The following is a 13452-nucleotide window of genomic DNA, read 5'->3' as shown; positions in this document are numbered from 1 at the left end:
AGCACCAACCTGACCGAAACCCGGGATAGAGGCCGAAAGATAGGAATCAGAGCCTGAATATCCCGGACCCGCTGTTCCGGAGGATAGGCCCGGAACTGCGCAGAGTCCAGAACCGCTCCGATGAAGAGGAGCTGCTGGGAGGGACTCCGATGAGACTTCGGCACATGATGGAGAACCCCAGCAAATGCAAGAGGTCGGCCGTAGTCTGGAGGTGGGAGACAACCGCCTGGGGCGAGCCCGCCTTCAACAACCAGTCGTCTAGATAGGGGAAGACTGGAACCCTTAATCTGCGCGGATGAGCTGCGACCACCGCCATCACTTTCGTGAACATCCGAGGGGCACTGGAGATGCCGAAGGGGAGCACGGTAAACTGAAAATGCTCCTGACCCACCGTGAACCGCAGATAACGCTGGACCGGGACTAAACTGGGGAACGGCGTCGTCTGGGTATGGCGCCGGGGGTGGCACCGGAGGAGTCTGCACTGGCGGAGGGGTCATGAGGTCGACCAGCACTGACTGGGATCCAGGACTGGATCCTCTGGGGACCTGCGGCCTCGGGACCAGAGTCGACGACTGTGCTGGGGCCGGAGCCACCGGCTCACTAGGCCTCCCAGTCGAGCCTGCAGGGCCGGAAGGCGCACCGGCAGGCGTCGATGGCGGAGCCAGGTTCCTCATGGCCATGAGGAAGGCACTGACCTCTTCCGGAGTCGCGTCAGTCCCAGGGACCGAAGGGGACCCCTGCAGCTCCTACAGCCACACGGGTGGTGCCACCCGAACCCTCAGCCGAGTCGCACGACTGGCGAGGGGAGTCAGAAGAGCGATGTCGCTTCAACTTCTTGCTGTGCTTCGACTTACCAGATTTCGAAGACTTGGACCCCGACTAGTGGTGGTGGCTGCGGCTCCACGACCGGTCCCTCGATCTCCTCCTCGACCGGGACCTTGAGCGGCGCAGAGCAGACTGCCGGTACTCGAGTAGCTTGCGGGGCCGCTCCTGTATAGCTTTCGAAGTCAAGGCCCAGCAATCGAGGCACGACTCAGCGTTGTGGTCGGGTCCAAGGCAATAGAGGCACCGGCAGTGGTGTTCCGTGCCCGACATCAGTCGGTGACAGGAGTCACAAGCTTTAAAGCCAGGCATCCCTACCGGCACCAGTGTCTATGTCAACAAGAATAGAACCAAAAGAGTTCAAAAAAGTGTAGTCAAAAAGTGACTAAAAGGTATGCTCTTCCGGGATCGGCGCTTACTGGCGCGGAAAAAAGAAGAACTGATGTCAGCGCGCGAGGGCGGCGTCTAAGTACTCCGACGACGTCATCCTGGCAATCACGACGCGACAACGGACGCGGAGCCGCAGACGACGCCTAGCGATGCGCAAGGGTATTGCTGACGAAAAATCTTTCCGGATCCAGCCGGACGCCTGGGGATATTTTAAGGCGAGGAATCCAACGTGTTTCTTTCAGATATACCACGCTAGCTGGGGGTTTGGGAGTCCCAGACTTGGACTTATACTTATAGGCTGAACTTTGAGAAAGTGGGAAGGTAGGGGGTCCACACTAAATGAGCACTGCTAGCTGCAATGATGGGAATCGGGATGCAGCAACCCAAAAGTGGGCATGCACTGCTGGAAAGTGGCGCTTAAAAGATCAGACAGCAGACACTCATGCCCCTGCCACTTTCATTAGTGGGCTTGCCCACACGGGGGGAGTTCTTCACATAGCCAACTGAGGGACAGGCAGAGGCTGGGATAGAAACCACCGGTAATTGCTACTTCAGGGAAAGTTCCAGTGCTTAATTTGAGTCAGTGGTTGTCAGTGAGGATCACTGGCACTTATTTTCTCACACCAGATATTTGCTAAGTGGAAAACAGAGAAAACCACACAGATCTGATAGACTGATGAAAAGAGACAGCAATACAGTCACAAAACGGGAAAGCCGGGATCTACAAGAGTGAGTTGCATCAGCCATCAGCTTCTAAGTAGAGCTTCCGGCATCAGTGCGCTTTCCTTCACAAAGCAGTTCTGTAACCTGTGTGAAAGGATTGAGGAGGAGAGTTTGCCATAGGCCCATTTTCTGATCTATGGAGCCCTGAATAAACCATGCAGCTGTTATGGGGCATGGACAACTGGACTCTCGCTTCTTCAGGCCTTGCTGACCTTTGGCACCGGATGAAAGCTAGTGCCCTGACTGTATACAAGATTTCTCATGATGATCTAACATGCCAGGTTAGAGAGATAGTTGAGATGGAGCATTGGGACAACAGTTCAGAGAGAAAGAATGGGCTCATGCACTTAAACAGGGGCATAAGGTATTGAGGAATACGCAGTACAAGTACACACAATTGAACTACCTGCATACCACATACCTCACGCCCATAGATTATGCACCACACAGAATATGTGCTGTCCCTGCTACAACTTTGTAGATGCCGGTTTTAGCCTGATGGTATGGACTGCCCAGGACTGCTGCAATTTTTGACAAAGGTGACAACCGAAGTTGAATGCACATGAAATAGGAGGGCATTACATGCAAAGAAAATCTGCCTCTTGAGGTATACACCCAATAGAAAAAGAAAGAAAATAGATTATGTGAGCCGCAAATGGTCCTCATTTGCAGGGAAATGAAACTACACTGGGGATCGCACAACAGGTGGAAGAAAACAGTGGGCCCTAGCAGAGGGTGCGTAGAGTGCCAGGGAGTGTGGAGGCCAATCACAGACATGTGGATGAGGATAGTCTAGGCCTTTCCTGCCCTGAAAGTTGAAATGTGCCTTAATGACAATTGTGGATGGTCACAATTACTTATTCGTAAAGAGATCATTCCACTATCAAATCATGATCCCCTGACCTAGACAATAAGCTCTCGGCTGTGCTATTCTTATAGGCTATATACTAGGCTAAGATACACTGCAAAATCTAAGGGATGCATGGGAAAAATAGACCAAACATTTCTTAATGTGCTGGTTATTGTTGCTATTGGTTGTAAAGCTCTGTACGACCAAGTAACAGATGTTGTGAACACCTATGTACAATGTCCTGCATGCAACTGATATGTACACAAAGCTAATGTGTAGTACATACATGTTTGTTAGTTGACAAAAAACGTTAATAAAAGTAGATTTCAAAAAATAACTTTAGCTATTGTAGTTTTCAGAAATGTCCCATGGACTCATTTAGAGCATATAACTAGCTATGGTATATATGCTGCCCCATTCGTTCTAATCATGGGCAGCATATTCCCTTTCAGCTCTTTACCTCCCTGCAGCTTCTGACCTCACTACTGCCTTTAGGTTGCGGGATCTTCGCTCAGTCATTCAGATGTCAAACAGCTCCCAGGATCCCCTATGTGATGCATGCATACTTCATCCTGTGACTGCATTTACTTTGGATTCTGATAACTATTTTTGTAGAATCATGTAGCAACTATACTGAGGACATTTCATTCAAAACACTCAATTTCTCCTCACATGGTGGAAAAGTCTTAGAAAGTTTAAGCAACAACATGCATTAATGCATCAATGTGTCGGATGTGGGTGTAAAACTTGCAGACCAGTGTTGATAACCACTTGATGGGAGTCTGAACAAGAAAGGTATTACATTTGGCCAAAGTGAGTAAGTTGACTCCACAAGAGTCATTCGCTTTATTTTTTAATGTCCCATCTGAAGTTTAGAAAGACACTTCTAATCTTAATCGCCGAGGAAGGTGTTTCCAGATAGAGCAGCTCTATACGTTCAGAGATCTACCTCTTGTGTCTTTGAAGCTTCTTTGTAGACCCCCTGCAGAATCTAGAGTCGATGCTACTATGTCCCCACAAGTCATGCTGTGCACACTTCATCTCAAACTGCTATCTTTCCCCATGTAAATCCAAGATCGGAGTCCATACGGTGGAGGCTTCCTTGCCCCAGTCAGCTTGGAGGATCACTATAGAACTTTCAGACTCGGGGCTCTGCAGTATTGCCCACACTACAGAAAGTGAGGCAGGCTCCCAACTGCACAAAATTACACTCCATACATTGTACAAATGCAACAAGGCTGATAATACAGGGCACAAGCCAATGTCTTCCTAATGAAGCCTTCCCCAGTCTGAGCCAAGTCGACCCATTGCATGCTATGCCAAGGGACATTTGACTAACTTGCAGACTAACGTAGTCACATAACGCGAACTTCGTGACCCAGCCAACCAGCATTGGAAATGTAAACTGCCTGCAATAGTGTGCACTTCATGCCGCCTAGATTTCTGCATCCACTTATTGGACAGCAGCAAGCAGATAGTGTTAACTGGAGTATGGTTTCACCTAATTAGAGGGCTGAGGCACTACAGCCTGTTCTTGCAACTAGCTGTCTGGAACGAAAAACACACCCTTGTGTTCACACATCACTCTTCTGTAATTCAGGCAGCCTCCTGCTACAGAAAAGGCTTCTCTGACCTGCTGCCAAAACACAGGTTTGTTCTACATGTTTCACTGAATAAAAATGTATGAACAGTCTTTTCTTACACAGCAGTTTGTGACAGAGAGAGGGATGTATGCCGGAGGGTGTGGGGTAACCCTGATTGGGGGTTCAAGGTATATGGGCATATCCTAATGATGGTGTTTTACCATATTGAAGAGGAGCTTTGGGTAGCTGTCATTCCCTCCACCCTAGTTTAATTTTCTCTTGTTTCCTTATACAGGCTATATTAGCGCTATTACTGTGTATCTTGTTATCAACAAACAAATAATGGAGCCATGAAAGGTTCTCTATTCACCTCAATGGGTCATGACAGTACACAGTTCAGCCTGTGCCCTGAAAGAAGCAATGCATTCAATTGGGGTAAAGATTATGGCAATACTCCACCCAAATAAACTGCATCTATTGCATGCCTCCTGTGGTCAGTTTTGGCTAGGACCGCAAAATCCAACCATCTCCATATAAATGGCTGCTACATTTGTACAGTGCCTGCCACCACAATGGAAACTGGGTGACTAATCATGATGGGAGTCTGGCTAACAGGACTGGATTTTACCTAAAGAAAGATTAATTTGGACAATCCTGGATCCTTACTAGATTTACAGTGCTGCACGACTCTGGAGTTGCTGGGTGAGCTGAGATCAGTAGCCGCCATTACCTTTGGATACACGTTGTTCCAGTGAGAAAGAATAGCAGTTTCACTCTTAACTCAGTGGGGTCTCTGCATTGGCACAAGAATGAAAAACATACATTTTCCAAGATGTCAACATCGGTCTCCAAAATGGATGAAGAAAAACAATGCTTAATGGAATTTGCAGGATCAGGGTGTTAGACTGCTGTATAAGCTGAAAATATGCCTGCACATAACTGAAGAATTTGTTGACACCGCTGCTGCATAGCACTGCTTACTTCTGTGAGAACCTGCTGCCTGAAGAAATACGCCTGCCTAGAGACAGTGGCACCACAGCCCAGATTGACTGCAAGAGATCACAGCAAAACCCCAACAACCAGGGATTGGTCAGTAATTGTATGGTGCCCTGTAAGAATCCCAGTGCACCAACCAGGACATGTAATCATTACTGAAAAACGCTTGGAACAAAGAACTTCTTAGTGCATAAACCAGAGATTAATTGCCTTGGTCACGCGGAGTCAAAGACACACGTGTTCCATGTGCATACATAGAATCCATTGTCCCTCCTATAGGTTGAGTAAGTTTCATTTGCCGAACTGTTCTATTATAAGTTATTGTGCTTCAAACAGTGCTAATGCATTTTCAAAGACAAGGCTGAACAATTAATTTGAGACCTGTGTGCAGCCTGCACCTGATCTAAGCTCTATCCCCCCACCTCATCTCTTCAAGAGTAAGCCTTGGCTGTTCGATCTCTCTAAAATTCTTAGCCTAGAACGGAGGTTCCTGGATTTAGAGAACACAGAAGAATCTGGTTCCTAAGCGTGCAGGCATTTGCAATATTACGAATGCCCCAGAGATCCTTGTGCCTCGGAGAGCATAGGCAGCTTGGTTGTGCCTGCTCACCTATTTTGTACATATTTTTTTCACTAGTATTTCTACTGTGCTTTATACATTTATAAAGCATACATAAGCATGTGAAAGTCCATTGTATTGATCATACTTTAGTGTTTTGTACATATGGATGGATCAAACATTTTGCAAGCTTACCATTAACAAGTGTTGTCCAGAACAGCATGCCTTCGCCAAACGTGAAAAGACCAATTCCTCGCAGTCCACTACGCAACATTCTGTACTTCGATCCATCCAACTGAACAGTTTCAATCACCCCACGCACTGTTAAAAAACATGTAGATTGTATCAAAAGCTTTAAGATGAATGAGTTTGCCAGAAACTGCTAGTTTACAGCATTTCCCTAGCAATGGTTCAGGACACATCTCACATACCAGTAAGGTAGACATTTTCAATTATTGTGAACATGCACTTGTCAACTGGATGCTTATATAATTTTTAAACAATCTTTGAGCCTTCAAAAGAAAACCAGTATCAAATACATGTTACTATAATTCACATGACCTATCCCAAACGACTGGGAAGGTTGCAGCTTTGAGTGTTTGAAGAAAAAGGCAGGACCCATAACTCCTGTCTGAGTCCCTGGAATTTACAGTGGGGGTGCTGCCCTGAACCCCATGCTGTACAAACATTTATCTTACACCACTAGCACAGCTGGTGGAATACTTGGGTGCAAAAGTAATCTCCTATGCAGATGACACGGCTGCTATTTTCTTGTAGGAAGGAGAAGAGATTGCAAGGGAATCAATTCAATCTGCTTTAGCAGCTGTATTCTACTGGAGGATCATCAAACTGAAGTATAATGCAGAGAAAACAAATTCAGTTTTTCAATCAAAATTCCCTGGCAACTTAGTAAATCTTTTGGCTGGATGGTGCCCCCCACAGGTGGGAGTTCTCAAAATATCATCAAATTTGACCACTGTCTTTTCAACCACAAATTAATTTTGGGGAAAGCTTTTGCTTTGGTCTGCTGCTCATTCTGAAAAAAGACAGCCTTTTCTATCATTCTCAGTCAGAAAATCAGCCACCCAGGCAATTATCCCAGTTAGGCTGGACTATGAACGCTTTATATTTGGACCTGCTGGACTACCTGGTCAATAGACTTCGGGTGGTCCAGAACATGGCAGCCCGCATTCTCCTTAGCCTGCTAATGAGGACACATGTCCCCTCATCTTCGCTCCCTTCTCGGATTCTGAGGAAAAGGATCCCCGTTTGAAAATTCTTGTCATAAAGCACTTCATCACCTGGGGCTGGGCTACTTTGGCCCCAGAATCAACTTCTGCCTACCCATCAAACCTGTGTCTCACCAACAGCCTACGGTTAAAAGTACCCAAGATACGCCATGCCAGAGCAGCAGGATATGCGTTTTCCCATCTGGGGCCATCAACATTGAATAGGCTACCTCTTGAGCTCCGCTTCATGGAATCAATCACCATGTTAAAAACAGGACTGAAGACATGGTTGATTGCTCAAGAGTAAGATGATTTCCTGCTATTGTCTGATTAGCAATTTCTAATCTTTTTGTCTTATCACTATTGAATGCACCACATTATTCATACACACATAATCAAGGCACTATAACAGAATTATAAAAAAAAAGTAGAATTTGCACTTTGTGTTAAAGTGCACAAACAGATGACAATTCAACTATATGACAAAGGTCTTCATTTTGAAAATGTATTTACTGAAACATTAAAATCAAATTAAAAATATTAACCTAAAGTAACTGTTCTCATCCGAATTGAAAAATAAACCAAACAAACTGGATAACTGTTGCAGGTTACGAACAGCAAACATCTACACTCTTGCTCAAATGTAACAATCGCATTTTTCAATCAGTAGTATTACAGTTTTTGTGCACTGGTTAATGATTTCGAAAAAGGAACTGTAAACGTCTGTCGTCTTGTGTAAATGTATCAATTACTTTTACAGTCAGCTGTTAGTTTATCAATTTTTGCTCGATGTATACTCGCCATGCACAAACCCAATGAGCGTTCCTCTGCCATTGTCGACCTCAACCAAGTCTTCACGTTTCTCATTGTGCTGAAAGATCTTTCCACTGTACAAGTGGTCACTGGTAATGTGAGAGCAATGAGAATTCCTTGCTGGACTGATGGAAATAAGTCTGTGTGGTTTAGCAAATCCAGAAAACCATTGTCAAACTGCTCATCCTTCACTGACCAGATCTCAAACTATCAGACTGCTTCGGCTTCCAGGTTTTCAATGTCAGATGTTTGCAAACTGGTATTTTTATTGCTCAAGCGTCATTTTGGCATGTGTTTTGGGTAAAGTGAGAACAGACCGGTTTTTCTTATTTTTATTGCCAAACCATGTAATCATGCGATGATAGAGTCCAAGTATGGCACATAGATAGACTGGCGATAGTATTCTTCCACAGAAGAACCTACATTAGAACAAAATGCTTGCTGGCCACACTGTCTGGAATCACAAAGTTCGATGCTCCATTTTTCTGCCATGGCTTGAAAATTTTAAAAGAAATTCCTTAAATTGCTCTCCTGATTTTTGCCTGATCACCGAACAGTCAGGTGTGTATGTGATTACAAACCTTGAGGATATCAAGCTAAACAGCTTAGAGAGCCTAGCTTACATATTCTAATCTTGATAAGTACTTTGAAAATATGGACAAGCAAAAGAGAATGCACACTGTGCTTGAGGAACATTGCAATGGATATGCACCACAACAGGTTTCCCTGATGCTGTAGTACACAGTATATATATAATTGCTTAAAAAGCTCTTCAACATTTGAGCTAAAAATTCTAATGCTCTTGTATTTTGCTGTCCATTGTGTCACTCAGCAATGGCACATTGGGAATAACAGATCTTTTTGGACTCACGGAAAAACATGATGACTTTCACTGTGCCAATAGAATTCCGTATATTAGGAACAGCATTCAGGTCATTAACAACCAAATTTAGTTTATGTGCACCACAGTGAGCAAATGCAGCTTTTTTCTCTTGATTATGGCTCGAATGCCACCCTTCGTTTACTGCCTTTGTCGCACATCCATCATATCTTTGGCAATGGAGTTTTAAAAAATTGGATCCAAATTTAGAACATTTATCCACAATACTTTTTGCAACTGAGATAGCATCCATTTCTTTCAAGGTTGCAAATCGAAGGAATTCTTCTCGGATGACAGCTACTGTACTTTGAGTCTACAAAACTTAATCCAAATGACATCTGTTCTTTTCATTGTATGTTAGCACTTTCACCAGCAATGATTGAAAATCCATTTGACATATTGACTAAGGATACTAGATATTCTCTTAATGTTTCATCACATATTGTAAACAATTTATTTTCAACTCAAACTGATGTACAAGGTGCATTTTCCAGATGGTTCTTTATGGTTTAAGCTTTCCTTGCATAATACATATTTATACTGGTAAAATGAAATTTGTGCACTTCAAATACCTCGCCTACAATGCCCTATTAATAAATACAGCCTTGTGGATGCAGCAACACACACTGTTTGGCTAGATTTCATTAGCCACACAACTAGATTGCACGTTCAGCAGTTGCCACAGCACTAGATAGAACCCACAGCACTAAAATACACGCAAAACACCTGTCACAGCACCAGCTACAAACCCACAGCATTAGTCTTGGCATCCACAAAAGATAAATCCCACATCACCAGGTATACCCCCCATAACACTAAAGAGAACCCTCATGGCACAAGATATAACTCACTGCTTTCTCCTGCGTTTGCTTTGCTTTTTACTACTTTCTCCTTCCTCTGCCCCGTTTTTCTGAGTGCTTTTTCCTGCTTTTTGTTTTTTACTGCTTTTTTTCTTTCCACCCCCCCATCTGAACCCCCCATCTGAGGGCTTTCCCTCATTTTTCACTGGTTCTTGTTTTTTCCTCAACAGTGCAGGATATGTTTCAAAACTGCCCAATCTGAGGTAACCTACAAAAAAAAAGCTAACAGCAAATAAATAAAAAATAAAGCACGGTGACTAGGCAAATACTATATGCATCATACTCATCACTTCTCAGTTTCTCTTAATTGCTCTCCTCTTTGTGCCTCGCTCTTTCTTCAGGCAGAGTCTCACTGTGTTTCTACCTCCTTTGTTCTTTCTTGCGGTCTCACTTTAGTGTCTTATTTTTTCTATCACATGCTTTTCTTTCTCTTTTCCACTTCCCATCCAGGCGCCTTTGTCTCTTTTGCTCTATCTATTTTACTTTAACTTTCTCGCTTGCTCTCTCATCCTTGCCCTGTTTTGGTTTCTCTTTCTCTCCATATTTCTCCCTTCCTTCTTTCTCACTATCACACAGCTTTAGGAGCCATAGCCATGTGGTACCCATCCATGCCGCAAAACGTGTAGTTGGGGATTTGCTCGAGCGCAACCTAATTTTCAAATTGCCGGTGCCTGGCATCAAACTATGAGGGAAGTTTGTTAACATGCAGCAGGTCGCGGCCAAAAAGTGCAATGAGCCACAGTGAACAGGGCCTGTGCAGAGTGCTGCTGCATCGCATGACACTGCTTCTTCTCTGTCCTGTGTGTCTGAGGTGTGAGCCTGCGCACTATGCTGGGGGCCGTGACCTGGTGGGCGTGGGAACTTGTGGAGGTGACATAGGTTGGACGCAGACTGGTCCGACACGGGACACATGAAGCGGCTTCTGCACAGTAGGAGAGGACTCGCTTTGTACTTGCACTGTCATTGGTAGCGCTCAGCTACCAATGACAGTGGTAGCTACCTGCTGTCAGGGCCCACCCACCACCCTTGACCTGGACTGTTTTTGGCACTGTACTATTAGAGCAGCGTAACATTACAGCTACTGTAGTGTTAAGCCGCACGTTCTAAATCCACCAGGCAGCCAGTGAGTGGCCCCACAGTGAGTAGTGCTTTTTCCCCACACAAATTTGAAAAAAGTATCATATTTGTGCAGGAAATCTCCCAATCTGATTTAATCCAGGGGGAAGGGGCAAGCACCATTCCCTTACTTCCCCTTATGCGGACCCCCAGGTCTTGGTTAAAATGGTCTTTCAGGCCAGTGAGCTCGATACCTACAGCTTGACCCAGTGCAGTGTATAGGTTAGTGATCATGCGTTTTGTGGGTCTCCATGTTCGCAGTATTTGCAATGCAGGGTCTACATCCGATTCACTACCTGTGTTTCCCAATTTGTCGCCAATGGCCCCTCAGATCGCTGCACGACTTAAGAACTGTCTTTTTGGAATAGTATAAATATCAGAGCTCCTCAAATGGAAGGGTAGTTCCTTATGTTAACAGCTGGCCCAGGTCGACAAAGGAGGCAAGTCACCACTGTGACCAGTGTGTCGTCCTGATTCTCCAGCAGTCACCGCAGGGGCAGATCAGACAAGTATGCCTTTACAGCGTTTCGATAACACTGATCGCGTGACCAGCAATACCCAGCCATGCTTGTGAAGAGTCGTGTTTGTCTATCCCAGGGGGAGGGGGGGTGGTCGCCCTCAGTAGTTTGCCAGGTATGCCCTCTCGTTCTTCAGGGCCAAAGGTTGGGGGCCTTAGGTGATGTGTCTGGGGCCATTGTAGTTGGCATGCTAGATACAATTTGTAGTCTAGTGCCCCGAAAACCCCCGTGGCACAGTTGCTCCAGGGCCATGGGTCAATGCTGCATGGCCCAGTGCACTTCTGAAAGCCAGCTAATCCGCTCACTAAATACCTTGAGGGGTTTTATAAGGGGCACATTGGCAAACATGTATAGAAGCCTTGGTAAAGCCTCCATTTTCACCGGCACCACTTGTCCCATGGGTGAAGTAACCACTCTGTCCAAGTTGCCCCCATGGAAATCTGCTGGGTCTCTATACACTAGGACACCAAAGTACTAAAAGGTGTGCATGGCTATTGGGTCAGAGTAGGGACTGGTTCATTAAAAAGAGGGTACACCAATTCAACAATGGGAAGAGGGATGATTTCAGCACATTCACTTGTAACCCAGACAGTGTGCCACCCAACTAGTCCTGTAGTCTGGACATTGGTGTTAGCCGGTAGTGTAATGCAAGTATATTCAAGCTTCAAGGTAACTTTATTTCGATCATCAGACCATAAAAGTACAATAAAATATTTACACGTACAAGAGTAAGACCATAAATAGAAATTGATTTAAGACAATTATTAAACAATAAGTTATCATTGAGAGCTTGGTAAAATCATTCAATCAGTTAAAACTCATCCTTCTCCGCCACATGCCATGTAAAAAACGGGAAACAGCATAAACAATGGGGGGGTTAGTGTCATACGTCAGGACTCTACATGCTTTGGCACACTGTCTAAGGCCCACATTTTTGCACAGGGGGACAAGCCAACATTTTCGGATTGTACAGTAAACTGGGCAGAAGAACATAATGTGAATAATGTCCTCATGACAGATTTTACAGGCTGGACAAGTACCCTCCTTTGTTTTATCCCATCTGGATATTAATGCCCCGATTGGCAAGGACCCGTGCCTCAGCTGAGTATATAATTTTCTGGCTAAAGGAGGCTGAATTAAATCCAAGAATGCCTCAAAGGCAGAATCTGTTTTCACCATTAGGAACTCAGAGGTCAGCCTCCCCAGAGAGGTAGAGCAGCATACTTTTTTAGAATTATAGGATCTTACAGCTGCCCGTATCTCTGACTTCTGAGTCCTCACACAACTTATAGCCGGAGTATCCCAAAGGTGGGATAGACCAACTAAATACAGGGAAGTCTTGATATGGAGAAGCCATGGTATTTCCTTGTAATTTAACTGTCTCCATACCACTATGAATTCCCTTCTAAAAATTGAAAGTTCAGGAACAGACCACAGCCTTTTCCAGAAAAGTAGTGGTCGTAGGGCCGCCAGGTCACTTATGGATTCTAGGTCCATATCCAAACGTAATGGTATTCGGGGAGTGCTCTGGGGAAGGCCAACCAACCCGCGCATAAAAGCATGTTCTACCTTCTTCAAGTTGGAAGTATTTGTATGGCCCCACAATTCAGCGGCATATAAAGCCACAGACCTCACCTGAATTTTATAAATTTCCAGCGCAGGGGTGATTGGCTTAAACATGGAAGTTCTATGAGATCTACCAATTCCTCCCGCTATCTGCGAGAGTCTCAGGGAAGATTTAGCTACATGAACATCCCATATAAAGTGCTCAGTTAGGGTGACTCCCAGATAGGTAAAGGTCTTGACTCTTTCTAGGGGGACCCCAGCTAATGTAGGGTTTGGACGGGTACGCCTAGGGGGACTGAAGATCATGAACTTTGTTTTCCCCAAATTGATCTCCAGTCCCCTCGAGGCACAGAAGATCATGAAGCCGTCCAAAACCCGCTGGATACCCGTTGATGTCCGCGACAACAACAATGTCGTCAGCGAACATCAAAGCGGGCACCCTGCCAGAAACCAAAAACGGTGCATCACTATCCTTAATGTTATTTAGTACATTAATCAGGCCGTTTACATATAAACTGAACAGTGTGGGAGCCAGTACACATCCCTG

At 45.0% G+C, this 13452-nt stretch overlaps 1 protein-coding gene across 3 annotated transcripts in view; it reads right to left on the bottom strand.

Moving 5' to 3' along the window:
- The window catches only part of LOC146861849 (low-density lipoprotein receptor-related protein 2-like), an 837432-nt gene that overhangs the window by 198293 nt on the left and 625687 nt on the right, over positions 1 to 13452 (bottom strand). For all 3 annotated transcript variants that reach the window (XM_085641010.1, XM_085641012.1, XM_085641011.1), the window contains one exon: positions 6119 to 6244. In XM_085641010.1, the coding sequence (XP_085497136.1) occupies positions 6119 to 6244 (126 nt within the window). The remainder of the gene's footprint in view (positions 1 to 6118; positions 6245 to 13452) is intronic.

This window comes from Triturus cristatus, chromosome 2_2, assembly GCF_964204655.1.
Source record: "Triturus cristatus chromosome 2_2, aTriCri1.1, whole genome shotgun sequence".
Lineage (NCBI taxonomy): Eukaryota > Metazoa > Chordata > Amphibia > Caudata > Salamandridae > Triturus > Triturus cristatus.
This window is presented reverse-complemented; position numbering and strand designations above follow the sequence as displayed.